This window comes from Cryptomeria japonica, chromosome 7 (genome assembly GCF_030272615.1).
Source record: "Cryptomeria japonica chromosome 7, Sugi_1.0, whole genome shotgun sequence".
Lineage (NCBI taxonomy): Eukaryota > Viridiplantae > Streptophyta > Pinopsida > Cupressales > Cupressaceae > Cryptomeria > Cryptomeria japonica.
The window spans coordinates 105,703,280-105,731,021 of NC_081411.1; the positions used below are offsets into that span (position 1 = coordinate 105,703,280).

At 32.7% G+C, this 27,742-nt stretch overlaps 1 protein-coding gene across 3 annotated transcripts; it reads right to left on the reverse strand.

Annotated features, from left to right (window-relative positions):
* Positions 1-273: 273 nt before the first annotated feature.
* Positions 274-3,654, reverse strand: LOC131857207 (putative inactive receptor-like protein kinase At1g64210). 3 transcript variants are annotated; one of them, XR_009358604.1, is made up of 3 exons: positions 891-3,654; positions 664-727; positions 274-572 (listed from the first exon to the last, which is right to left on the reverse strand). XR_009358604.1 is itself a non-coding variant. In XM_059209439.1 (3 exons), exons 1-3 carry the CDS (start codon positions 3,598-3,600, stop codon positions 530-532), a joined length of 399 nt encoding a protein of 132 aa, XP_059065422.1. In that variant the 5' UTR covers positions 3,601-3,653; the 3' UTR covers positions 274-529. The 3 variants fall into 3 exon arrangements, 2 of the variants coding, with proteins under 2 accessions (XP_059065422.1, XP_059065421.1); XM_059209439.1 differs by having other exon boundaries at positions 3,309-3,653; XM_059209438.1 differs by having other exon boundaries at positions 3,243-3,651.
* Positions 3,655-27,742: the final 24,088 nt, after the last annotated feature.

Here is a 27,742-nt window from a genome sequence, read left to right on the forward strand (position 1 = left end):
TTCTTCAAGCATTTAACAATACTGTCAATCTATTAGTAAATGTTTACTCTGATATAAATGCGTACAGTAATTTAACATTTGGACGGTTAACTATAAATAAAAAATGTGTGTAAGCTTGCTGCCAATATAAAATCCTCTAAGCAGCCAAAGAGTTCCACAATGTTCTTATTTAGTTTTGAGGAAAAGCATTCAAAAGAATAATGAGCAAATGAAATATCGAGACCGCTGACCTTATTGAAGAAGATAAATACTTCACATATATTTCATTGAACAGAAAATTATAACATTTTAGATATTATGTACACGTGAACGCTTCTGTAAAATTAGATTACAAAAAATATCACTACGTGAAATTTTCCACAAACGTTCTTGTTTTCACATTTTAAACAAAAAAAAATTATGATTCATGTCTACAGAAAATGGTCAATTTCTAAGAAAATTAAAAAGCTTTTTTAAGTCATATAAGGACATAAACTTTCTTTTCTAGGAAGGTCCTTTTCGAACAATAATTACACAGCTCTTAAGACCACTAACCAAGACTGAAAACATTTGCACTGCAATGGATTGGAGAACTGCAAAAATAAATCAAGCAAAAATTTATCATCTGGTAGAGATTTGAATTAGTAACCAAACAAAAAGAAAAAAAAAAAAAGAGTTTAATACCTGTACACTAACATGGGTTCAGTGAGGCAAACAGCAAGAAACCATCCTATCCAGAGACAAATACCTGTACACAAAGCAAAGGGTTTCAATATCCAATAATAAATTGTTGGAAAACTCTACACTTGATAGATGGAAGAGCTAATATTATTTATTTAGCAAATGAGTACTTATTTAAGATATACCATTATAATATTTTGAACCAAAGAATAAGAAACTATCAAGCTTACTATTAATATTTTAACCAAGTGTAGATGTATCTCTTCATAATGTCAAATTTTTCATCCATGGAAACAATTTTTTTAAGATTGTATCAACTTTACTGAAGTATTTCTTTCTCCAACTCATTTTTATAAGAATCAATAATATTATCCCTCCAAAAGCTGCTCCATATGATAATGCCACTGCTATCTTATATAATAGATATTTGCTACTTTGGGTTTCTTTGTTGATTGAAACTGAAGGAGGAGGAGGAATGAATTCTGCCAAAGAACAATTTTTGGGTAAGGGACATCCCCATAAATTTGGATTCCCTGAATAAGAGGATTCTCCAAATGTACCAGTTATATGTCGTCCTTGTGGTATACTTCCTGATAGATTGTTGTTGGATAAATTAAATGAACCCAAATAGCTTAGATATTCAAGCTCTGCAGGGATTTGTCCTGAAAATCTATTTCTAGAAAGGTCTAATGACTCCAACTGAATCATTTCACCAAAACTCTTAGGAATGGTTCCATTCAAGTTGTTCATTGAAAGATTTAGAAGCCTCAACCCCCTCAAATTCCCAAAATTAGAAGCAACTTCTCCTTCCAATTCATTGTTTGAAAGATCTATGCATGTGAGAGTGGAAAGAATATATGGGTAGTGCTGATCTATGCCTTTTGAAGTCATATCCAATCCGTCTTGATACAATGTCCCAAGATATAATCTAGAAGTATGCAATACAAAACCATCTTGGCTTTCTATTGTCATTCCTTGCAACAATGTAATTGTGTGTGGAATTGAACCTGAGATTTTATTGGAAGAAAGAAGCAAGATCTGGAGATTCAATAGTTGACCAATTTCTGAAGGAATATTGCCTTTGAAATTATTAATCTTCATTACCAAAACTCTTAGGCTTGAAATATTTCCAACTAATGCTGGTATTTCACCTTCAAATAAGTTATTTCCAATATCAAGAACTTGTAGCTTTGAGCAATTTGCTATTGAAGGAGGAAATGTTCCAGTCAGATTATTACTATGGACAACTAGTGAATATAATTCACTTAACTCACTGAATTCATGTGGTAAACTTCCCCTCAAGCTATTATTTCCCAAATTTAAGATACGAAGGGAGGAGCATTTGGACAAGCTGACAGGAATCTCTCCAATAAAGAAATTATTTGCAAGATTTAATAGCTCAAGTTGAGATAATCTTTCCAAGCTTGGAGGTATTTTCCCATTGAACAAGTTATTATTGAGTAGCAAATGTCTTATATTAGGAGACCATATTGATGGCATGTGTCCACTCAATTCATTTCTAGACACATCTAAAGTCACTAGTTGGATCCAGACCGTAGTATTTGAATAAAGGTTTCCTTCTAGATGATTTTCTGAAAGATTTAGATATTGCAACTTAGGAATGGTTTCCCACAGCCAAGAGGGAATTTCTCCCACAAGACCAACATTAACTAATTCCATTATTTCAAGAGAAAACTGTGTTGAAATCCAATCAGGAATTTCACTGTCAATCATACATGACACTAAAGATATCTCAATTAACTGAAAGGATGGAATCCAGGTTGTCTTAGTATTTAGGACACAACTAGATAAACTCAACTTCTTAACCTTTGTAAGGTTGTAGAAGAATGTTTCTGAAATTGGCTGGTGGTTTAGTGGCAGATCTAGAGACTCTATAGAAGTTGGAAATGAAGAAGACAATATGGTGTCATTGAAGGGATTGGCAGCAGCATGGAAGAGGATGAGCGAGGAAAGCTGAGAAAATGAAGTGGGAATGGTCCCAGTTAGTTGGTTTCTGCTAATATCCATGAACTCAAGCAAAGAGAGATTTCCTAAGGAATGTGGGATGTTACTGCTCAGTTGATTGTCTGCAATGTCTAATTCCCTTAATGAAGAGAGACTTCCAAGAGAAGCCGGTATTCTCCCACTCAATAGGTTCGCGAAAAGGTATAGATATTTAAGAGAAGAAATACTACCCAGAGAAGCCGGTATGCTCCCACCCAGTTGGTTTCTATTCAGCATAACATCAGTTAAAGAAGAAAGATTGCCCAGACAGGAAGGTATGCTTCCATTGAGTTTATTGTCACGGAGGTCAAGGGACTCAAGAGGAGAAATATTACACACAGAAGCTGGTATGATTCCATTGAGATGATTGTAACCAAGCCGAAGCTCAGCTAAAGAAGAAAGATTGCCCAAGCAGGAAGGTATGCTTCCATTGAGATTATTGAAACTAAGATCAAGGTATGTAAGGCGGGTTAGCAAACAAACGAAAGAGGGAATCACCCCACTCAAGCCATTCCAAGATAAATCTAAAGTGTCAATATAAGGAAGACTTCCTAAACAGTGAGGAAGAGTGGTGGCACCTATTACTCCATGTATGCTCAGCGATGTGAGAAAATGAAGTTGGCACAAGCTGTCAGATATCACACCTTGAATGTCTTGAATGTAGTAATGGCCTACTTCAACAGAGACAACGCGGTTGGTTTGATTATTGCAGGAAATGCCAAGCCACATGGTGCAACAGTCTGTCTCATTTACCCACGAAGTGAGATAGCCTCCTGAGTCATTGAAGGCTGCTTTGAAAACAGAAAGAGCTTCAGATTCATCGGAATGGCATCTTTTGGACATGAATAAGTCAGAAACACACAAGCCTGGAAAGAAGAAGAAGACAACAAAAATTGAAATGATAACTATACACAGCTTCTGTAAGGAGATGGCCATTTGGGATGGGAAGGGGGACAAAGGGAAATGCGAGGATGATCTTTGGGTGGGCTATTCTTAAGCTCCTTGCCTGTCAATGGTCAATGAACTTATTTTTTTAATTTTTTAAATTATATGATTATTTATGTGGTCGATAAGCCATCATACGTGGAGTTTTCATGAGAAGAAAATTTAAGAGATAATTTATGTGGTCGATAGGCCATCATACGTGGACCTTTAATGAGAAGGAAATTTAAGACTCCAAGTTTTCTTGTATTTTTATATAGGCAGACTCGATCAATAGTTAAAAGCGGGATTAGTAGATTAATTATGAGCCATGTGTATTTGATAATTTGAGTTTCAAAAGTCGATTACTTGCAATAATTATAATTAGGTGATGTAAAATTATGTTTGGGTTACCTTGGAAGTCTTCTATGACTTTAGGATTTGTATTAAGAGCAATGACAAATAAAACTATATCCTAAACAAATTCCCTAATAGGATCTATCAGCAAGCACAAACTTCTTATAGACCATATAAGAACGTTCCTTCTAGATGCAAGTATAGATTCCAAGCTTTATGGAGAGTCCAAAGGAGGCACATTGACATGAAAGTAAGAAAATATTGGGGTATGTAAATGGTACGAAAAGGTGTGGTATTTTGAAAATTGCAACAAATGAGTTTGGGATGATTGGATAATGTGGAGCTCATGATTGGGCTTGAAAACTAGATGATAGGAAGAACACCTTTAGATATGTATTCCATTTAGAATCAGAAGTTATCTCATGAGATTCCAAGAGACAACCTATAGTTTCTCATTCTACAATTGGGTGTATATGTATAAAGAAAAAAATTTAGCAACATATGAATCTCTTTAGCTAAGCAAAATGCTAGTTTATTTGAAGGAAACGAAAGAAGATAGTACAACTCTATTTTGTGACAATGTACCGTGAAGAATCTAGTCTTTTATTAATAAAGAAAGCATATTTAAATCATGTATTATTTCATAATGGAATTGGCTCGACATGAAGAAATAAAAGTCAAGGACTGCAGCTCCACACAACCACTTGTACAAAATTTCACAAAACCATTGAGCAGAGACTATATGAGTGCCTGAGAAGTAGTTTGGGCACTATTTAGTTGTAGGTTTAGCATGGAAGATGGTTGAGGAATAAGGGGGAGTTCTAAAATTTATTCTTGATCCTTCTTGTTAGGCACCTACTTGCAAACAGAATCTATTGGAAGCTTAATAAATAAATATAAGACTTCAAATTTTAGTAATTTGAAGTGGTAATTTAAATTGGAGAATAACTATACACCATGTCTAGAAATAAAATCTTTGAAATCATAACATGCCATGCTTAAGAATCACCAACTTAACATAAATCTTTTACTTTATCAGTCATTAATTGTATTTATTGTATTAATTGTCCTAGCCAACATAGGACAAGGTGAAGCCACCAAAATAGAAGAGAAAGTTGCCTCCCACAAAGGCAAAACTCCAAGTAAAGAAATGACCCCGAGCACCAACAAAAGTAGAGACCACTCCCTCAAGGGCTAGCCCAAATTGAAAAGAAAGTAGTAGAATAAAAAAAGAAACCCAAAAACAATCCTTCCAATAGCACCACTACAACACTCGAGAAAAAATATGACATACCTCTAGCCATGAAACATCATGCCAAAGAAGAGACACTCGAAAACATTGTTGCAAAGGCCACCTCAAAAGTCTTAGCAACAACACATCTTACCCAAGCATCCACCTCAATAGGAACACTAGAGGAAGAGAACCATACATGCTAGAGATGAGGATTAATGTCTAGGGCCCAAGAAAAACCATAAATAGAAGCCACCAAAGAAGATCAATTGCAACATGACTTGATAGAGAATCCACCACAAGAGGAACCAAGAGAGAAACCCTTGTAGAAGAAAAAAACCACTTGTATAAAATGGGCATGAAAATGACAATGGCTATAGGAACAAAAAAAAAGGCACCCACCAAAAATGCAACACTAGGGAGAAAAAAAGGACCCTAGCCATCAGAAACCCCAAAATACCAATGCACAGGGACTAAAGGAAACCAACAAGAAAAGACCACATGGAAGGAGGGAACCAAGAATAACAAAATGCCCACATAAAAAGAGGGGCAAGGAGTCTAGAGTGGGGAAAACCAAGGAAATGACTCCCAAACACCAAGGCAAACCAAAATAACAAACAAATTCTCCTAGCCAACCATAACACTCCAAGTTGAAAAAGGCATATGCAGAAGAACTAGAAGAGAGGCCCAAGAAAAGGAAAACACTACACTACCATGACAATCACAACCACCATCATAACTAAATCAAAGCTAGGCCAAACCCAAGCAACAAGTTACAAAACTTCCATCATCATCATCGTCATCTTTATTAGAATCCTACCCTCCATATGCAAACAAACCAAAGAAAGAAACACTAGCTTGCAAGTGCAAACTGGCTCCTACGCACCCATGGTCATTCGAGCCCATCCCTACTTAACGAGTAGTGATAGTTGAAGATGAACAAATAATTAATTAATTTAGCATGTAACATAGTGCAAGTGAAGGTTTCATTGAATTAGATCTATGTAATAGATATCCTGTTTTCTTGTTGAGCATGGGATTTTCTTATTTTAAAGACTTTAGTAGCAGTGACATAATTCGATAATGATATCATTTTAATTATTTGTAATTGATTTTTTTTAATATAAAATCAATTGACAAAACATAAATAAGATGGTGCCTCACAACTTTCAAATCAATGCAATACACATTATTTTAAGATTAATATTAAATCTTACAGCAAAACAAGTCAATTAATGTCACCTTCATGCTTATTATAGCTAAGAATCACCAACTTAATAAAATTTATCTACTTTATCATATCTCATAAAATGTATTAAACAGGTAGTGATAATGAAGATGAACAAATAATTTATTCAATGATCATGTAATATAGTACAAGTGTAGGTTTCGTTGAATTAAATCTATATGATAGATATCCTCTTTTCTTGTTCAGTATGGGCTTTCATGATTTTGATGATATTTATAACGGTGACATAACTGGATAATGATAAACTGACAAATGATACATAAGACGGTGACTGCCAACTTCCAGTAAACATTCATAATAAATATCAGACACGAACAAGTCAATTTACTAAATGAGATAGAGACTGCGAACTACCAGTAATAATTAAAGAAAGAGGAAAAATGCAGGTAAGTCTATTAACGTCTCAATCCACTGGTGAAATGCAGTGAATGTAGCAGGCGCATTAGTGTGAAAGGAAAGACGCAGCTAACAATGCATAACGCAAAGGTCAAGCCCAGCAATCAAACTAGTTCATTTTGCATTTATTTTGGGTTTACTTTCTTTCCATATTCTTGCATCAATATTACGTATGAAAAACCATGCCAGGTGCATTAGTTCATTTTGCATTTATTTTTGGGTTGACTAAACAAAAGTTTTTATGATTTAGTGTTTTATATTAGATTTTTAAGAAATTCAATTTATTTGTTTTAATCAGTTTATAATTTTCATGTACTCTATTATTCTAGATCAGTGGAAGAGTGATTAATGATGACATATTTTAATTTGGCTGTATTAAACAGAGTAAAAATATTACATTCTAGTGTCCTTGCTTGACATCTTCAATCTTTATACAATTTCTAGGAGTGAGTCTAGGAAAACATGTTTTCTTGGCACACAATTACAATGTTTTAAGGTCCCTAGGTCTTCAAGTAAAGTAGGGAAAATATTTATTTATGATATGTTTTGAGCATATAATATGTTTTTATTATACACAAGAATGTATCGAGATCTAAAAGACATGTTTGCAATCATAAAATTCTACCTGATGTGCAAACTTATGCACCAGTAGAATAAAAGTCAAAATTTAAATTCGAAACAGTGGTCAAAATTAAGCATTTCATTTTTAAAACAAAGTTCAGTCATTTTCAAGAATAGAGTTAAGTTATTTATGAATCTTTTATTAGCTAGTTAAGTACTTCTAACCTTGATACACATAAATTGATTAATTATGCTATTGCACTTCCTTTAATTAGCATGGACTACTCTTTAAAAATATATCATTTTCCTTCGCAGGAATAGAGAATAGTTTAATCAACGAAATAGGGAAAAATGAATATTTACAATGGATAAATATGCAATTTATTTATTTAAAATAATAGTACACACATTTGCAAAAATGAATTGTGGAAATATGTCATACTCTTATAATTCACATATGGATAAACTATATAGCATAATACCATATAAGCAAATACAATGCATCTAGGTGGCAAAAGTAGTAGTAGATTAAGTAGGAGAATAATCCTAGTAACCAAATTTTCCTCATACATCAAGGAGTTCTCAAGTCTACACTGGAGGGTCACAACAACATCATCTATTTTAATTTCTCCCATTTTATCAATAGAATGTATTACAAACATAATATCGCCCACCTAAGGGAACTTGCTAGAATCAAACTCGTTGGATGCACTATAAGTATGTTACTTAGAAGATCCTCTTGCAAGTGGTAGGGAATTAGATTGCAAAGAAAAAGTGTTACCAATATTGTTGTTAATGGTCCCTTCTTCTAACTAAAGGAAAAGTATAGAACTAGGTCTCATAGGTTCCTCAACCAGAAATAACCCTTCTATGATGACATATATGAGAAGGTAAGAAATCCCTAATGGAGAAGGTATATGGAAGATCTCTAGCCACTTGAGAATGGCCATTGCAACAAGTGGTCAAGGAGCATTTATAAGTTGGATACCTCAAGTGTAGTTTTATTTACTTGCAACTGAATATACAATAATATTTTAGAACATGCAATGGTTTTACAATAAAGTAAAAGATGTCATCAATAGAATAATTAGAAAAGGTAGTTTATTTCATTTTATCTCTCTAAATGTTGAAGAGAATATCCAACTTTAAAGCATGGCAATTTTGGTCTAATTTGTAATGGATGTGAGTCAAATTCTCTAAAAGAACCATGTGCCATGTAAAATGTTCTTGTTTGAATAATTTAAAGAAATCATGGATCTAGGCTCTAGGAAAACACTACAATACATGATTGAAAGACTTCAACTAAACATAAATTGGAGAATAAAAATATAAAAATCCACAATAGGATAACCGAGAGATAACAAAAAGGTCTTGAAAAACAATGTACACTAGAAAAAAATAATTGAATTTTTTTTTAATATATAACATAAATAGTTATAAAATCCATAAACATACAAATTAATGAATGCTCTACTAAATAAAACACATCATTTTTAGTGATTTCTATGTTAGTGACCACAATGGGTTAGACCTGCCTCTTTTTCAAATGCTCATTAATTGTAAGTGAGACTTCATTATTTGATTAGTCTCGACATCATGCATGGCCTACATAAGAAAATTTACCTCATTAACCCACTTAGAAGTTGCATCTTCATCAATCAAAACATATTTAAATGAAAATGATGGTTTAATGAAATCCATACTGACAAATGTTGTGATACAAGTTTGTCGGAGTAAAATCCAAAAAAAAAGCCATAAAAATGATTACATCTCTTATGAAACATCAACCAATATAATGGTGCAATGAAACCTATACAGACCGACATTTGTCAAAGTAAAATCCAAAAAAAAAGATAGAGATTTTTTTCTCATTTTGTAAAATAGTTGCTACTATATTATTATTTCTACTATCCTCAAAGAATTCTCGACTACTTCTCTAAAAAATTTACTTGAAAATAAATTATTGTTCACAACATTCTTCCATGCTCAAATACTTATCAAGTGTTGAAAGTCCTCTCTACAAAGTGGTTCTCCAAAAATATCTATAAGATGCTACTTAGTCCTACAATACTCAAATTGATCTCAACCATTTTCAATCAAATTCCTTATATTAGCAAGTCTATTAACGTCCCAATGACAATGACAATGTTTAGGAGAAGATGTCTTCTTGTGACACAATGACAATATTTTAAGGTCCTTACGTTTCAAGTAAAATAGAGAAAATATTTAGTTATAATGTCTTGAATATATAATATATTTTCATTATACGCAAGAATGCATCAAGATCCAAAAGACATGTTTACAATCACAAATTTCTACTAGACATACAAACTTGTGCACCAATGAAATACAAATCCAAATTAAAATTAAAAAAATGGTAAAAATTAAGCATCTCATTTTAAAAACAAAACTCAACCTTTTCAAGAATAGCTTATTTATGAATCTTTATTAAGTTGTTTAAGTACTTCTACCCTTGGTATAAATTAATCAATTATTTATGCTACTATACTTAATTGGCATGGACTATTCCTAAAATATTTTATTTTAATTCACAAAAAATAGAGAATAGTTTAACCAACTTGTACAAACCCTAGAATAAAAGAGATTAAAATTAGCACAAGATTACACCAAATTGAGAAAATTTGACCCACAACCCCATAAATAAGATGGAGAAGGAGAGTACATATAGCTAGAGTAATTGGGTCAAATCAAAAGTTGAAACCATCACTCAATAAGTGGTGGTGAGTTTTCTCCCACTAAACTAGCATGAGGTGTCACAACTAAGTTGACACCTCTCTAATCAAAACCTAAATGATCTTGATAACTTGCATGAGCAAATGTCAAGTAAATATGGACGACTAAGTATGCTTAAGAAAGCCTAAGTGTAAATAAATAAAATAAATACACTAACATCCCCCTTTAAACATAACTTAGGAGGATAAGAAGAGAAATGGATCCTAACTACTAGCCTTTTGAGGTACCCATATACTAAATGATCTCTCTTAAAGCGAAGTAAGAAAGAAAACCCAATGGAAAAAAATTACCTCCAAAACTTGATGATAAAAATAATGAATGTATGAGTGAAGAAGTGTCAAGGAAGGAAGGACTAATTAGGAGCCCTCAAGAGATACTTCTATGCACAATTACAATTAATATTCCCTCCATACGAGAGAAATGAGAGACTATTAAAAACCCCATAATGTGATGGAAATGCTCGGCATTGGATGCTGAAGACGATCCATAATCAGTTAAAAACACCACAAATGTGTGCATGATGACTTGCCATTTTGGATTCATAGGAAGTGATATGGTTGTCTCTGAAGTTTGTACATGACCCAAAGACTGAGCCTCATCATATTGGTTTCCAGACCTGCAGTGCTAAAAGCTAGTATGCATATTTTGTTCCAAGAAAGCATGCATGCTCTCTATGAAACATTTCTAGATTCATAAGTAGCAACAAGTAAGGAGATCACACTGCATGTCATATGACTACATTGTGCATCCTCAATGCTTAAGAAGGTATGGAAGTGTTCATAACACAACTCATATAAGTGCCCATAGACATGACTCATGATACCCCCTTGTTTTTGGCACTTTATAGAAGGAGTTCTTTGTAACCAAACCCGCCCGCAAAAATGGGACTTTATAATGAGAGTGTGTGAGTGTTCCCATTGGATTCGTGGCAAAAAAACATGCACTTTTGCAAATAAAGAACTCAATTTGGAGTAGTTGAGCAAAAGTTATGAGAAATTTTTTTTTGTCATATTACAAAATGAATCCTCCTCCCAAAAAAAAATTTCAACTTGACAAAATTTACCAAAACATATGGAGCACATTAAGCTGCCCTGGGTAGGAAAGAACTAGCGGCTAAAAAATTATGTCACCAGGGGCAAAACTTCAAAAAAATTGGACTAGGATGAGGTGTCAGAACTAAGTCAACACCTCTCTAATAAACTCCTAAATGATCTTGACAACTTGCATGAACAAGTGTCAAGTAAATATGGATGATTAAGTAGCCTTAAGTAAGCCTAAGTGTAAATAAAAAATATAAATACACTAACACAACTACACAAGGAAACATGAAGTTTTCCAATGGATAAGTGTCTTAGTTTTGTTTTTTTGAATAATATTGCATGTATTCACTAATATAGAACTATGCAAAAGGATATCATACCCTTATAATCCAAATATAGATAAAGTATAGAGTGTAATACCATTAAAACAATACAATGCATCTAGGTGACTAGAGTAGTAATAGAGTAAGGAGGAGAATAATCCTTTTCACCAAATTTTCCTTGTGCATTGAGGAGGTCTTAGTTGTCCATGGGAGGGTCACAACCAATGCCATTATTTTGCATTTTTCTCCTTTTTGCAATATCATCCATTGAAAAAGTAGTAAGGGCCAACCGAGGGAGCTTGCTAGAGTCAAGCTAGTTGGATGCACTACAAGTATTCTGGCTAGAAGATCCTATTGCAAGCGGTAGTGGAGTAGAACACAAATAGAAAAGAATGACCAACATTGTTGCTAAAAGTTCCATGTTTTATGAAGGTAGGAAGAAGCATATAATTAGGTCTCATAGGTTCCTCAACCAAAAAGAACCCTTTTATGATGACATATGTGAGAAATTTTGCAATCCCTTGTGAACAAGGGAGATGGAATAACTCTAGCCACTTCACAAGGGGAATTTACCCAAGTGGTCAAGCAGCATTTATAAGCTGGCTAACTCAAGTGTAACTTTATTAACTTGCAACTGAATATACAATAAGATATTAGCACATACCATGGTTTTATAATAAATTAAAAAATGTCATCAATAGAATAATTCGAAAAGGTAGTTTAATTATTTTTTTCTCTCTAAATGTTGAAGAAAATATCCACCTTGAAATCATGCCAATTATGGTCCAATTTGTAATAAATTTGAGTCAAATCTCCTAAAAGACCCATGTGTTGTGTAAAATGTTACTTTTTGAAAAATTTAAAGAAATCATGGATCTAGGTCCAAAGTTCTAGGATCTAGGAATACAATACAATAGCTGTTGAAAAGACTTGAACTACTTATGAATCAGATAAAAATATATAAAAATCCAAAATAGGATAACCTAGAGATTTAAAAAGAAAAACTTTCAAAAAGAATGTACGGTAGAATTTTGTTTATTTATTTTTTAATATATAACTTGAATAGTTGCAAAACCCATAAAATTATAAATTAGTATTTTCTCTTCTTAAAACACATCATTTTTTATGATTTCTATGTTAGTGACCACAATGGTTTAGTCAGGCCTTTTTTTCAAATTTTAATTGAAATGGATTCTTCATTATTTTATTAGCCTTGGCATAATGCATGGTCTAGATAAGAAAGTTTACTACACTAACCCACACAAAATTTGGATCTTCATCAATTAAAACATCTCTAAATGTATACGACAAAGTTCTGCTTCCCCCAATAAAATAATCCATAAAAATAATTGCATCACTAAAACATCAACCAATATGATGGCATAATGAAACCCATCAAGACCAATGTTGTGATACCAATTTTTCAGAGTAAAATATAAGAAAAAAGATACATATTTGTTGTTGGGTTTGTAAAATAGTTTCCAATACAAAAAAAATACATATGATATATAGGGATAGAAACAAAAAATTATTTTTTTATATCATTTGATGGGATTTATAAAATAATTTATGCTCAAATTATACTATTGTATAGAGAAAACTATTCTATAGCGAAGTGGAGTTGCAACTAGAATTAATTTTTTAATCTAATTGGAGCTGCACCAACCTCCTAGTTATTTTATCTATCTAAATATACGTAATATTACATTGCTCTCACTACATACAATTTTTTTACAATACATTATTCTTTCTACTATCTTGAACAAATTCTCTACTACTGCTCTAAAAAATTTACTTAGAAACAAATTATTGCTCACAAAATTCTTGCACTTTGTCTATTGCTATCCCTACAAAAAATTCATCTCATTTTCAAATACAAAGTTACTTACTTTCATTTGCTTCACTACCAAAAATATTTAAATATTGCTTTAATGTCAAGAAGGCAAGAGGGATGAAGATCCTATAAGATTTCCAATCATGGCTACTCTTTGATAGGTACTTGGCTAGAAGAATTAGAAAAAAATAAATTCCAATAATTCCCCTCTATCCTAAATCGCTTCCATGCTCATTCTATAACTAAATCCATGATTCCTAAAATACTTATTAGGTCTTGAATGTCATTTGTATGAAGTGGTTTTGTAAACATTGATGATATGATGAAACAATAAGTATCTGGTAGATTACTAAGAGGGGGGGGGGGGGGTTGAAATACAAACTCCGAAACTCAAAATCAAACTCACAAAGTAAACTTTCACTTGTCAAGATCAATACTCAAATATTACCAACATCAACCAATTTCACTACTATACCAACTTAATAGTAAACAACTTCAATCTTGTAAACATACAAAATGCTTAATCAAATATCAACACATTCCATCTCTCAATGCTTCCAGTTATCATGCCTTATCAGAATAGTTAAGTAGTTAATCAAATCAACAAATAAGATCATAACCACAAAAACATTAACCACTTGACACAAATATTTATACATGGAAAACCCAAATAGGTAAAAACCACAGTGAGATGAGACTCACAAGGATAGCTATTTGAACTCTTCTAAAGTTCACCCTATTAAGAGACAAGCCTATTAAAGCTTTTGCAATAAGTACTGTTAAGAACTAATTTTGTTAGGAATCACTCAGTTAAGGGATTTAAAAAAATTCCTTGATGAAAAGCATAATACCCTGTTAGGAGTAACCTCGATAGAGAGTTTGAGAAATCAAAACTAATGGACTACCTTGTTAGAGCTTACCCAGTTAGGGGATTTCAATCCTGTTGTAATTGTTAGAAAACAATAGGTTCTCTTGATCTATTTGAATAGCACTACATTTTCTTCATCAGATCCTTCTTAAGCTTCAATCTACCTTTACTCAAACTACAAATCCATTCTCCGGTTTGGCAACCACACACTCAACTGATTTTTGCCAACTATTTTATAAATCAACTTCATCCACCTTAAATACAAATCAACTAGGTCAGTAACATAAGAAAAAACTAATTCTCAGCATCAAGATTACAAATAAGTTAGTAGAATCTTCACCATTAGAAATCATAACAATCTCTTCACATTAATGAAGAAAATTCTAACCCCTCCATGATCACTACTTCACCGGACTTGTAGCTCATCATGCGCTATGCATTTGATGCAATCCACTTTTCTCCTTCCCAAGACAATCAAACGTGCCAAAATAACTCGAACTTATCCTCATACAATGATCACACATGTCTCCATCTTTACCGCTCAACATTAGATCTTTAATCAACAAACTTTGATCAGTTAGGGTTTGACAAAAACATCTGGTAGGGTTTACAGGTTACATGGCATAGAAAGGTTTAACCTTATACACTAGTTTAACTTAAAAACTACCATATCAGTTTACAACATCTTCCACAAATTTTTACACACCAATTCCCAGACAAAAGCAATAACAACAATAACATCAGCAATATCATTAATACCATTACTGGTTCAATTGACATCAATGAAAACATAACATATCATTAATGCAATCTTCATGCAAATTCCAACAAAAATATCTATAAGTTTCTACTTAGACCTACAAAACATACTTTGATCTATCCATTTTCAACCAAATTCCTTATGAAATGATATCTAGTTTAAATGTTATTACTTCATCCATGAAATACTAAATTCTCTTTTAAGGATATGAATAATATATCATCAAACATTATTATTGTACCATCCTCTTACTCTTCCTTCAAATCAACAAGGATTCTTCTTAGCCAAATAGCTCCACGTCCAACTACATTTGTAGCTTTATACTCAACTTCATTTTATAGAAAGAGAAATTATGGTTTATTTCTTGGAAATCCATCAGATAGCTCCCAAATAGAAATGGAACACATATCACAATGTTCTCTTCCAATAATAAACATTGTTGAACACTATTGGATGTTGACGGGGGGGGGGGGTGTTGAATTAATATAAACTAAAAGATCAAATCAAACTACTTGAACCTTAACATCCATCCAAATTAATGTGAAGGAAAGTGAACAATAGAAAATAGTAAATGAATCCACACAAGAATACCAATAATTTTACGTGGAAAATCCAAACTAGGAAAAACCATTTCTCTAGGCTGGCAGTCCAAGGTACACTACCTCAAAGCAAGATACAAAAGAAAGGATGTGTACATAACATCAACCCAAAATATAGTATCTGGAAGGTAAATGAGATATACGAAGGATCACACCAAGTCAACACACCTTCCAAATATCACCAATAGAATTTACACACAGCCATTCAAACCAAAACACATAAGCCAATACAAACCATTCTAATTATCCAAAATAATCTTAGTCTAGACCTAAAAATAGAATAAGCAGACATCCACAACAGAATTAAAATACCTTAGGAATAATACATAAATGATCTACAACATCATCAAAACAATACCAAGATGAGGAAATAAGCGTATTCCTTTGCATACTTCTACAATCAACACCTAAGCTGATAAACAACAAAGTCACTCACAAATCATTCACTCAAACCACTAGAAAATTGAAATCATACTGCTAGAGTTATTTTATAATAGTAAACATGACTATTAGATACATATCTGGTGTGAACACATATTATGAACCATGATATTATTCACTCGAACAGTTAGTAGAGCTAATATCATTACTTCTAGAACAAGTAAAGATCATTGAACTTACAAAAATACCTCATATCATCATCCTGATTCATCCAGAAGACATGATAACAAATTGCCAATGATTCTGTAGTACAAAATAAATCATATGGGTATCTAGACTAGAAAAAGAAACATTAGTACTATTTAACATTAATGACAACACACACAAATGTGTAACAATCGTTCCCTTTGTCATTATGCAAAAATAAAACTCTATGACATATGAAAGATGTGCAAGACTGAAAAGGAAAAACTCGATTGATCGTATGTGAAGTGTGTTGTTCTTGAGAGGCATCGAGAATAGTTCTGATATTGCAAATTATGTGACTATGGTTGATTCTCTTTTTCTTTCTTCTTCCTTTGGTAGTGAGCCTTTTTCTGGGTAGTGAGAATTATGGTAGTGAGCCATCCTTTATAAAAATCACCTTAATCGGTGTCACCTTAACCAGTATTATATATTAGGATTTAACATTCTCCATGTTTTTCTCGTCGTATCTAGTGTTCTTTGTGTGATTAGGTTTACATAAGCGCTCTCATGTTATATCTACTTTAATTAATTTCGTTGATTATCCTAGATCTTTGAAATTATTGAAAGAAAAAATTAATTGTCAACTAATTCACCTCCCCCCTCTCAGTTGCCTAGATATTTAACAATTGTTATAAGACCTTTGGTTCCATGGAAAAGAGCTCAACCACTTGAGGTAAATCCTTATCTAATGGCATGTAAACTAACCATTCCTACCTTTTAAGGATTTAACTATAGCTTTTGGAAAGTGAAGATGAGATCTTACCTGATCCCCTTGGAAAGCTATGGAACCTAAGTATGTACAACTAAGAAATTGTCTTACCACTCTAGATGAGATTCAACCTTATGAAGAGAATGAAAATGCAAGGTATGTTATCTTTAGTGCTTTATTAAAGATATAATTAATAAATTTTATTTTATTTAATATTGTTTATGTGGTTTAGGAAAAGTTTAGAGATATCTATGAAGGAAATGATAGAATTAAATTATCAAAGAAGATAACAACTAAGCACAAATATGAGAATTTGAAATTGGAAGGACATGATATAACAAGCTATTTTTCACAAGGTTGATAATGTCATAAATGAAATTAGAGAACTTGGCAGCACCTTGATATATGAAGATGTAATTGAGAAGATTCTGATGTCTTTATTAAAAAGCTATAGTGAGAAGATCTCTTGTATTGAATAAACATATTATCCAAAGAAGTTTACTAAGGAACAACTTTATGGTAGGCTGTCTGCACCTGAGATGAAGAAGTTTGGAAAATACAAAGCTAAATCTGAGTCTTCCTTTAAAGCCTCTCAGGAAGATCCAGAAGATGAAAGATCAGGTGAGATGGAAGAAAACTTTTTAAGGAAGATAAAGAAAGGCACCAGCAAATACAAAGGTATGTTAGCTCTTAAATGCTTTAGATGTGGAAAGATTGGTCATATAGCTACTAGATATTCAAAAAAGAGATCAAGAAAATTTTTTAGAGAAGGTAAAGGGGAGTTTAATAAGAGAGCCTGCTATGTTAAAGATGATAATGGTATTTCAGAATTTAAACCATGAAGATGGTGATTATTTGTTTTGGGTAGAAAAGGATGTACCTAGTATTGATGTTTGAAAGATAGTTGTTACTATCTTACATGCTGGGAAGATAGAAATGAATGGATGATTGATAGTGGATGCTCAAATCATATGATTGGTGATAAAAGTAAGTTTGTAAAACTTGAAAAGTAAGATGGAGGTTCTGTTAGGTTCGAAGATGATCAGACAACACAAATATTGGGAATCCATTCTATTTATTTTGATGGAAAACACAATAGTGATAATGTTTAATATGTGAACGGTTTGCATCATAATCTCTTGAGTGTTGGGAAACGTGTGAAAATGCTTACAATGTTGTTTTTCAGGATGATGGTTGTGAGATCCAGAAGGGATCTAGAATTGATATTGCAGCTAGGAAAAGGACTAGTGGAAACAAGTATTTCATAGAAGGAGCTTAGGATATTGTTTATTATCTCAGATCAATGATTGCTCTCTCTAGCATCAGAGGATGTGCCATATAAACTTTGATAATTTGGTACAGATTAGTTCATCAAGTGCAGTGAGAGATTTATCAAGGCTAACCAAACTAGATAACAATATTTGCAAAGAATGTAATTCTAGAAAATAAACAAAAGGGACCTATAGAGGAATGGAGTAATCATCCACTATATTGTTGGATTTGGTGCACATAGACTTATGTGGTCCTACTAGAATGAGGAGTATTCGAGGTGAGAAATATTTCATGTTTTTGAGTGATGATGATTATATAATTTCATGGATTATATTTTTAAGAGAGAAGTCAAAAGCATTAGAAAAATTCAAGATATTCAAGGCTAGAGTTGAAAATAAAGTTGATAGAAAGATCAAGTGTTTGAGGTCTGAACGAGGAGAATTCACTTCTGATGAGTTTAACAACTTTTATGAGAATCATGGTATTAAAAGGTGATTGTCTGCCCCTAGGACACCACACCAGAATGGTGTAGTGAAAAGAATGAATCAAAGTATACAAGAGGAAATCAAAACAATGATAAAAGGATTAGAACTATTGAAAGTTTATTGGAGAGAAAAAATTCACACAATAGTCTACACTCTTAATATAATTCTATACTAGAAAACATATGGAAAGACATCATATGAGCTATGGCATGGGAGAACTCCAGCAGCGCAAGATTTTAAGGTATTTGGAAGTAAGTGTTATATCCAGAGAGATGAAGATAATCTTGGAAAATTTGATAGTAGAGAAGATGAAGGTGTATTCTAAGGATATTTTACGAGGAGAAAGGCATACCATTGTTATAAAAAAAGACTAAACAAGATTCTTGAAAGTGCAAATGTGAAAGTTGATGAAAACATTTTCAAAGATTAACAAATTGGTAGGATATGAATATGATGAGTTTGCTAATAGAAAAAGGGAAGAGAAAACCAAAGAAGAAGAGAAAAAAAAGAAACGTAGGATGCTCCGATATCTACATCTAAAAACCCAAGGTATGTTTAAAAGAATCATTCAGTGGATCACATTACTAGAGATAAGAACAAAGAAATTATCACAAGAAGCAAAAGAACTCAAGAACAAGTTTTGTTATGTTTACTACCTAAGACTAAACTAAAATCAGTAGAAGAAGCTTGCAATGATCAAAATTGGATAAAAGCGATTAGAGAAGAGCTAGATTAGATTGAGAAAAATTAGACATGGGAACTAGTTCATATATTGGCTGATAAGAATGTGATTGGAACAAAATGGGTATTTTCAAATTAAGTTGGATGAGGATGGAAAAGTTGTGATAAATAAAGCAAGGTTGGCTTGCAAAGGTTACACATAGGTTGAAGGCATTGACTTTGAGGAGGCATTGGATTTGGTTTCTCGAATGGAGGAAATCAAGATGTTTTTGGCTTTTACAACATTTAAGGATTTCAAGGTATATCATATGGATGTTAAGTTTGCATTTTTGAATGGAGAGCTGAAAGGAGAAGTTTGCATTGAACAAATAGAAGGATTTAAGTTAATTGATGATTTGAACACTATTTGCAGATTGAATAAGGCCCTATATGGATTGAAACAAGCTCCTAGAGCTTGGTATGGAAGAATAGGTAAGCATTTGATTGATCAAGATTTCCAGAAGGGATTTGTTGACAATAATTTATATTTCAAAACTAACTTAGGCAAAACCTTAATTGCTGTAGTTTATATTGATGACATGATATTCAAAGGAAATGAACGCATGTGTAGAAAGTTTTCTAATGAGATGCAAAATGAATTTGAGATTTCTATGATTGGTGAGTTAAATTTAGTTCTTGGTTTGCAAGTAAATCATAATAGAAAAGAAATTTTCATTTCTTAGTCTAAATACATTAAGTAATTATTTTTTATTAAGGTAAACAGGTTTTATAGAGACCCAAAACCCAAAGTTTTACAATCAAAAGGTCAGTCTCAAAACAAACCAAAACCAATAGCTAGCCAGTATAAGAAACAAGGGTTGAGCCAAAAAAATTTAAAAAACTACAATAAAAAAAGGTAAGCACAAAACAAAGCACTAACAACCTACTGGAAAGAGTGTGCCAATACATTAAGGAATTATTGACGAAGTTTGGGCTGGAGAATTCTAAACCATTATGTATGTCTATGACCATCAGATGCAAGTTAACTAAAGAGGATAAATCTCCTAAAGTTGATGCAAGTTAGTATAGATCAATGATTGGAGAACTGTTATATTAGATTGCTACCAAACCAGATATCATGTATGCAGTTTGTCTGGCAACTAGATTTTAGCAAGAACCAAAAGAATCACATGTTGTGAAAGTAGAAAGCATTTTAAAATATTAGAAGGAGCAAAATAGTTTCTCTTGTGGTATCCCAACAATTTAGATTTCACTCTGACAACTTATACAGATGTAGATCTGGCCAAAAGTGTTGATGACAAGAAAAGTACAAGTGGTGTAGCATTTTTTCTTGGTTACTGATTGGTTTCTTGGTCAAGTAAGAAGAATGATTTTGTGTCTTTATCATAGTTGAAGTAGAATACATTGCAACATCTTCATGTTGCACATGGATTCTTTGGATGAAACAAACTTTGAAGGATATTGGTGTAATGTTCAATGACACCATCTCAATTATGTGTGATAAATCTAGTGCAATAATCATTTCTAAGAATCAAGTACAGATTCTAGAACAAAGCATATATCTATTCGGTATTACTTATTAAGAGAAAAAATGTTGGATATGAAAGTAAATATTGAGTATGTACCTACAAAAGAGCATATTGTAGACATTTTCACAAAGGCATTGTCTAAGGATACTTTTGAGTATCTCTAATAGAAGTTAGGGGTATTACCCCTTCCTAGTTTGATTGATGTACATTTGGATGTGCATTGGTCCAGTGAATTGCTTGAATATTCTTATCTAGACTAATGATTGGGTGCATCCTCTTATGGAGAGTAGGAGTGAGTTTCATAAGGAGAGTTATGCCTATCATTATCATTGATGTCGAAGGGGGAGAGACGCAAAGATGTGTAGATATGTTGATCTATAGATGCAAAGAGATTTATTTGTTTGTTATTGATGGATGTTGCCATAAATGATAAAGGGGGAGATTATTGCAAATGTGATGTGACAGTTTGCATAAATGGTTGTCATTGATGTCAACATATTGGTATTGGTCATCCAGAAGATGTGTTCCTAGAATCTTTGGCGCTCAGGAAGAATTGTTACAATTGATATTTTGTTTGTTTGTGTTGATGGTAATCCAGATTTCTCTATTTATTGAATATGGCATTGATTGATTGTATTCATGAGTATCTTCATTTCACTCTTATTTTTGTTAATTTGGCTAGTACTATTTTGGGTGCAGATTTGACAAAAAATTCAAGGATGAGTAACATCATTTGTGTAGCTTATGGGTCATGATTTGGGTATAGTATTTGTGATGGATGTAACATATTGATATGATCAATAATGCGTGTTGTGGTATGTTCCACTTCTCATTCCTTCCCAAAATCAGAATGTTTAGTGTTGACATATTTGAAATCTCTCTCTTGGTTGACTTAGAAGATTATGTTTCCCAGATAATTACAAGATGGATAGTGGAAATCTCGTAGCATTAAGATTATGTATGCCAAATAAAATATAAGTAAGAAGATGATATGAATATATGACATATGGAAGATGTGCAAGACTTAAAATGAAAAATATGATTGATGGTATGTGAAGTGTGTTGTTGTTGAGAGACACTAGAAGCAGTTCCCGTATTGGAAATTGTGTGACAGTGATGGATTCTCTTTTTATTTCTTCTTTCCTTAGCAGTTAGCCATTTTCTGGGTAGTGAGCCCTCCTACATCTAGCATTCTGGCAATGAGCCACCCTTTGTAAAAATCACCTTAACCAGTGTTATAAATTTAGAACTAACATTCTCTATGGTTTTTCCCTTCATCAGTTTTCCACGTCATATCTAGTGTTCTTTGTGTGATATATTTTGTGTGTGTTCTTTCATGATATTTTCTTTAATTAATTCTCTTGATTATCTCGGATTTGTGAAAGTATTGAAAGAAAAATTTAATTGTCAACCGATTCACCCCCCTCTTAATTGTCCAAATATTTAATAGTAGAAGGGACTAGTACAAGAATCCCAAATTAAGAGGCATCCCTATCTAAAACATTCACCATGTCTTCAAATTTATCGATCTATATTTTCCTATTTTCATACAACTTGTTTCCAAAGGCATTTCTACACAAGCTATTTTTAATGGAACCTCTTTCAGCCTACATACAAGCCAACGTGTCATTTCCTAACAATATGTCCCAAAAGAGCTCATCATATTTAGTAAACTAGCATTCACCATCCTCTTCTTCTTCCTCTAAACCTTCATTTGTACCAAATCTTGAAGATCCACTAGATCCACCTCTAACATAGCTGGTTAAGGTTTATGTCATATCCCTATCTCAACCATCACAATTGAGAATAAAATTTTAAGATCCTAATTCTTCTTTGGGCACAATATGATAAATAAATTTTATCTATTGCCTATGATTTATTTCAAGAATAATTTGGCAAAAAATTTTTTAACTACTTTAGTCTTGAACACACCACACGATTGAGAGGGTCAGGCAAATTACTCCACACATTTAAAACAAATTTCTTATATTCCTTTAAACTTGAAACCATAATTAACTTATCTCTATAATTATGAAACATAAAGCCACAAAGCACAACACACACAAAAACACCATATTTATGCATGAACAACCCAAGAAGGGAAAAACCATAGTGAGAATTAAACTCACAATATAATAATTGATTAAAATATTTTATGTTCAAGGAGAAGGAAGCTCACAAAATCTACTTGGACTTGTAAAAATAAGGTGCACAACCTTAGGGAAATATATAAGGGGCTTGCGATACGAAGATACACTATCTTAAGGCAAGATACAAAAACTACACAAGCTTCCCAAGGACTCACTATCTTTTGGTAGTTACTAGAAAATAATGAATTGACATTTAAACATGATCTCCTAATTGTGAAGCAATCATTGAACCACTATGGGAAGTGAATAATATCATGGAAAATAAATCTCACTTCATCCATTGTCTTACAACACTTTCAAACTGAAGATATGATCATGAAAGCTCATTACAAACTAAAATTTGCACTTCTACTTCATCAAAAATACTTGCACGTCATTCACATATAAATGACAATGCACTCCCAATTCACAAAATCCATGCTTTCATTTATACAATATTATTCATTGAATCCCTTAAATAGGTTAGTCACAAATAAAATATACATGAATTAAATAAAGTTGACCACTCAGACTAAAAACACACAATATGGTCCACTGCAAGAGATAAAGGAGACCCAAATACATCACAACACATCTTCCTAAGTTGGTTGTAATGAATTGCACATGCTAGAAAATCCTCCAAAGTTGGTATCAAATTAAATGAGTAGGAAAAAATGGAGCAAAATCAACCAATCAGCCCAAAAAAATCACCCAATGTAAATTACACAATGTGGATCATAATACTATTTGAGTAAATATCTCTTCATGTGTTGGATAATAATTTATACTATGCTCATATAGATTCGAGTACATTCCAATAAGTTGGCTTCTAAGATGATCCAACTCTATGGTTTGTAAGACATTTAGAATAATTTTTCATTTGTGTTAATTTCAGTTCTACTATCATCTTTTGATTAAATTGCATGTCCTTTACTAAATTAAATGTAATTTTACCACTAAAAGTGTGAAGAAATATCTAGTATTCCTCTATTAAGAGATTGTCTTTTATTTTAAAGATCATTATAATTATGTTTTAAATCTAATAAATATTATTCCTTTTATGATGGCATTGAAGATAAGTGATATTGAGCACTAGTTTCACTGAAATGCTTCAGCTTAGCTCTCCCATCCATCGATCATGCACAGTTCTGGAGCAATTATGCTACTGTGAAAATCTACATGCACCACCATACAATTTTTTGGTTTTTTGCATGAGATTTACATATTTTTTATTAAGATAAATATAGGAACATTCAAATAGATTATTTAGATTAGTTAATATTTTTTGTTTAGCAAATAAAGCATGTTGTGCATGCACATCTTCCTTTATTTGATCAGTGATAGTTGTAGTTGCTAAACTTGGGTTTTTTAATTCATAAAATTTTTGAGATAATGCATGTTGTGCATTCTTTCCCTTAGGTGGTTCATATTACTTTTTAAGGTATTTCGAGCTCTATTTTTAGTGGTGTTGAAAACTATTTAACATATAACTCTGCAATTATTTTTACCAAGCTGCAATAAGAATTTGTGTGTGTGTGTTGTTCTAAAAAAAGGGGCACTTTTTTTTTTTTTTTGAGTTGTGCAATATTTACTACTGTTATTGTTTTTCTTTCTGTTATTATTATTTTTAATCAACTAGCTTTAAGAACAGGGGAAGTTTCAGATTCTACAAGTGGTATCAAAGTAGGTAAAGTTTTTCTGGGTTAAAGTTTTTACTGTTGAAATTTTGCCAAAGTTAATCATGTTGAATTCTAACCAAATACTCATTCCAGAATTTGATGGGAATGACTATGATTATTGGTGTATTAAGATGATGACCTTTTTTATTGTAAAATATTTGTGGGAGATTGTTGAATTGGGTTACGAGTAGCTGACTGATTGGAATGCTCTTAAAACCAATAAAAGAACAACAAGAAAGGAGGCAAGGAAGAAGAATGCTCAAGCTTTGTTTCACATTCAGATAGATGTTGATAAGAGCTTATTTCAAAGAATATCAAGAGCAACAACTACCAAAGATGCCTCAAAGACTCTATAAGAAGCATACTAGGGTAGTGCTCAAATTAAGGTGGTCAAGCTTCAGAGATTGAAGCAAGAGTATGAGAATTTGAAGATGCAAGAAGTTAAAAGTACACATGATAATTGTGTTAGAGTCAAAAGTATGGTGAAATAAAATCGCTACACTTGGAGAAAATGTAAGCAATGAAGTTTTTGATAAAAAAGGTATTGAGATCTTTGACACCCAACTGGAATCATGTTGCAATAATCATAGAAGAAATCATGGATGACAAAACTATAGTTTAATAAATTGGTTGGATCCCTAATGTCTCATGACGAAAGATTAAAGGATTCTTTTGAAGGTGTAGAGAAAACATTTTCCTCTAAAATACAAATCACAAAGAATGATGATGCAAATAGCAGTAGTGCCAAAAGAAATCAAGGCCAAGGTAAAGGGAAAAGCTAAAATTCTTCAAGAGGTAAAGGCAAAGGTGGCTCAAGAGGAAGAGGTGGTTACAGAGGAAGAGGTAGAGGTAAATTTGATAAGATAAATTTCCATTGTTACTATTGTAACAAGTATGGCCACTTTGAAAGAGAATACAAATTGAAAGAAGGTAAAAGTGCTAACTATGCTCAGGAAAGTAGTGAGAATCCTCCAGATCACTTATTTTTATCTTATGCTAAAGGTGAAAATATTAGTAAAGATGTTGGGTACCTAGATTCTGGATACTCTAACCATATGACAAGGAATGATAAATTATTTTCAATGAAGGATGGAAGTTTTACATCTAAGATCCATATTGGTGATGAAAAATCGTTGGAGGTTTCTGCCAAAGGAGCTATGGAGGTCCAAACAAAAGAAAGTATAAAGAGTTAAGTGTTGGGTAGCTATGTGAGAAAAATTATAAAGTAACCTTTGAGAATAAGACATGTACTATTTATGATAAGAATAAGGGCAATAAGGTGATCATTGTTGTGCCTATGACAAGAAATAGGATGTTCCCCTTGAGATTTGGTGAACATAACAGTAGTTTGGAAAATATGACTTATGTGGATTCAAGTTGGTTATGGCATCTCAGATATGTGCATTTAATTTTTCACAGTTTGAAGTTTCTAACCTCGCATGCATTAGTTTATGGTTTTCCCAAGGTTTGGGAGCATAAGGAGGTTTGTGAAGGATGTGCTAAAGGCAAGCATGCAAGGGAAAAGTCTGCAAAGGGAAATGCATAGAGTGTTCATCACCCACTTCATCTTATTCATTTAGACATATGTGGTCCTACACAAACTAAGAGTTTTTGTAAGTCATCATATTTCATTACTTTTATTGATGATTACTCATGAAATTGTTGAGTATATTTTTTGAAGGCCAAGGATGAAGCCCTAGATACATTCAATAAGTTCAAAGCCCTTGTGGAAAATGGGAAAGGGTCCAAGATCAAATGTTTGAGGACTGATCATGGAGGAGAATTTTTATCAAAGTCTTTCCAGAGTTCTTGTAATCTGAATGACATCAAGAGACAACTCACAACTGCATACACACCTCAACAGAATGGTGCTGAAAGAAAGAATCATACAGTGGTAGAAATGGCAAGGTGCATGATACAAATCAAGGGATTGAGAAATTCTTATTTGGGAGATCCAGATGCTACATCGGTGTACATCCTCAAGAAAAGCCCCACCAGTGCACTAGAAAAGATAACTGCTTATGAACCTTATTATGGAAAAAGGCCTAATGTTAGTCATTTCAAAGGTTTTGGTTGTTTGGCTTATGTGTATGTACCTAATTAGAATAGACAAAAGTTAGATGTAAAGAGTGAGTCATGTATTTTTGTTAGGTATAGTGAGAAATGAAAGGCTTATAGATTGTAAAATCCCATCAATAATAAGCTTATTGTCTCAAGAGATGTAATTTTTGATGAAGGGGGAGTTTATGGTCATTAGAAAAGCCATGTTGAGAAGTCAAAATCTGTTTTGAATGATGATATAATTGTTGATATTGATCATGATAATCCAACTAATATTTATGTTTCCAGTGGTATAAATACACCAACCAGCCCTTCATCAAGTTATTCAGTACCAAGTTCAAGTCCAGTTTATTCTCCAAATTCTACATGGAAGCTAAGAAGATTGAGTGATATTTATTAGAGGAGTGCAAATGAAGCACATGAAGAAAACCCAATAGGTGAGACAATGATTTTTAATTTATTAGCTAGGGCTGATTTTGAACCATCATGTTTTGAAGATGTATGTACTAATGAGATTTGGGTGCAAGCCATCTAAAAAGAGATAGATTCCATTTATAAGAATGGAGCTTGGGAGTTAATAGACCTTCTGAATGACAAGAAGAAGATTGGCACCAAATGGGTCTACAAGACCAAGTTTAATAGTGATGGGAGTGTTGAAAGACACAAGGAAAGATTGGTTGCTAAAGGATTCACACAAAAGTATGGAATTGATTATGAAGAGACATTTACACTAGTAGAAAGACATGAAACCATTAGAATGCTAATTTCATTACCAACTCGGAAGAAGTGGAGCATACATCATATGGAAGTGAAAAGTGCCTTCTTGAATGCATACTTGGAAGAGGAAGTATATGTGGAGCAACCACAAGGTTTTGAAGTGGAAGGAAAAGAGAATCATGTCTACATGTTGAAGAAGGATTTTCATGGTCTCAAGCAAGCACCAAAAGTGTGGTATGCCAAGATTGATGGATACTTTTAGGAGAATGGCTTCCAGAGAAGTAAGAGTGATCCTA

Coding starts and splice junctions, on each gene's coding strand:
- LOC131857207 (XM_059209438.1), bottom strand. CDS start 3,600: ATGGCCATCTCCTTACAGAAGCTGTGTATAGTTATCATTTCAATTTTT. Junction 728..3,242: donor GAGCATACATGGAGTAATAG/GTGCCACCACTC, acceptor CTTTGTGTACAG/GTATTTGTCTCTGGATAGGA. Junction 573..663: donor GAACCCATGTTAGTGTACAG/GTATTAAACTCT, acceptor TTATTTTTGCAG/TTCTCCAATCCATTGCAGTG.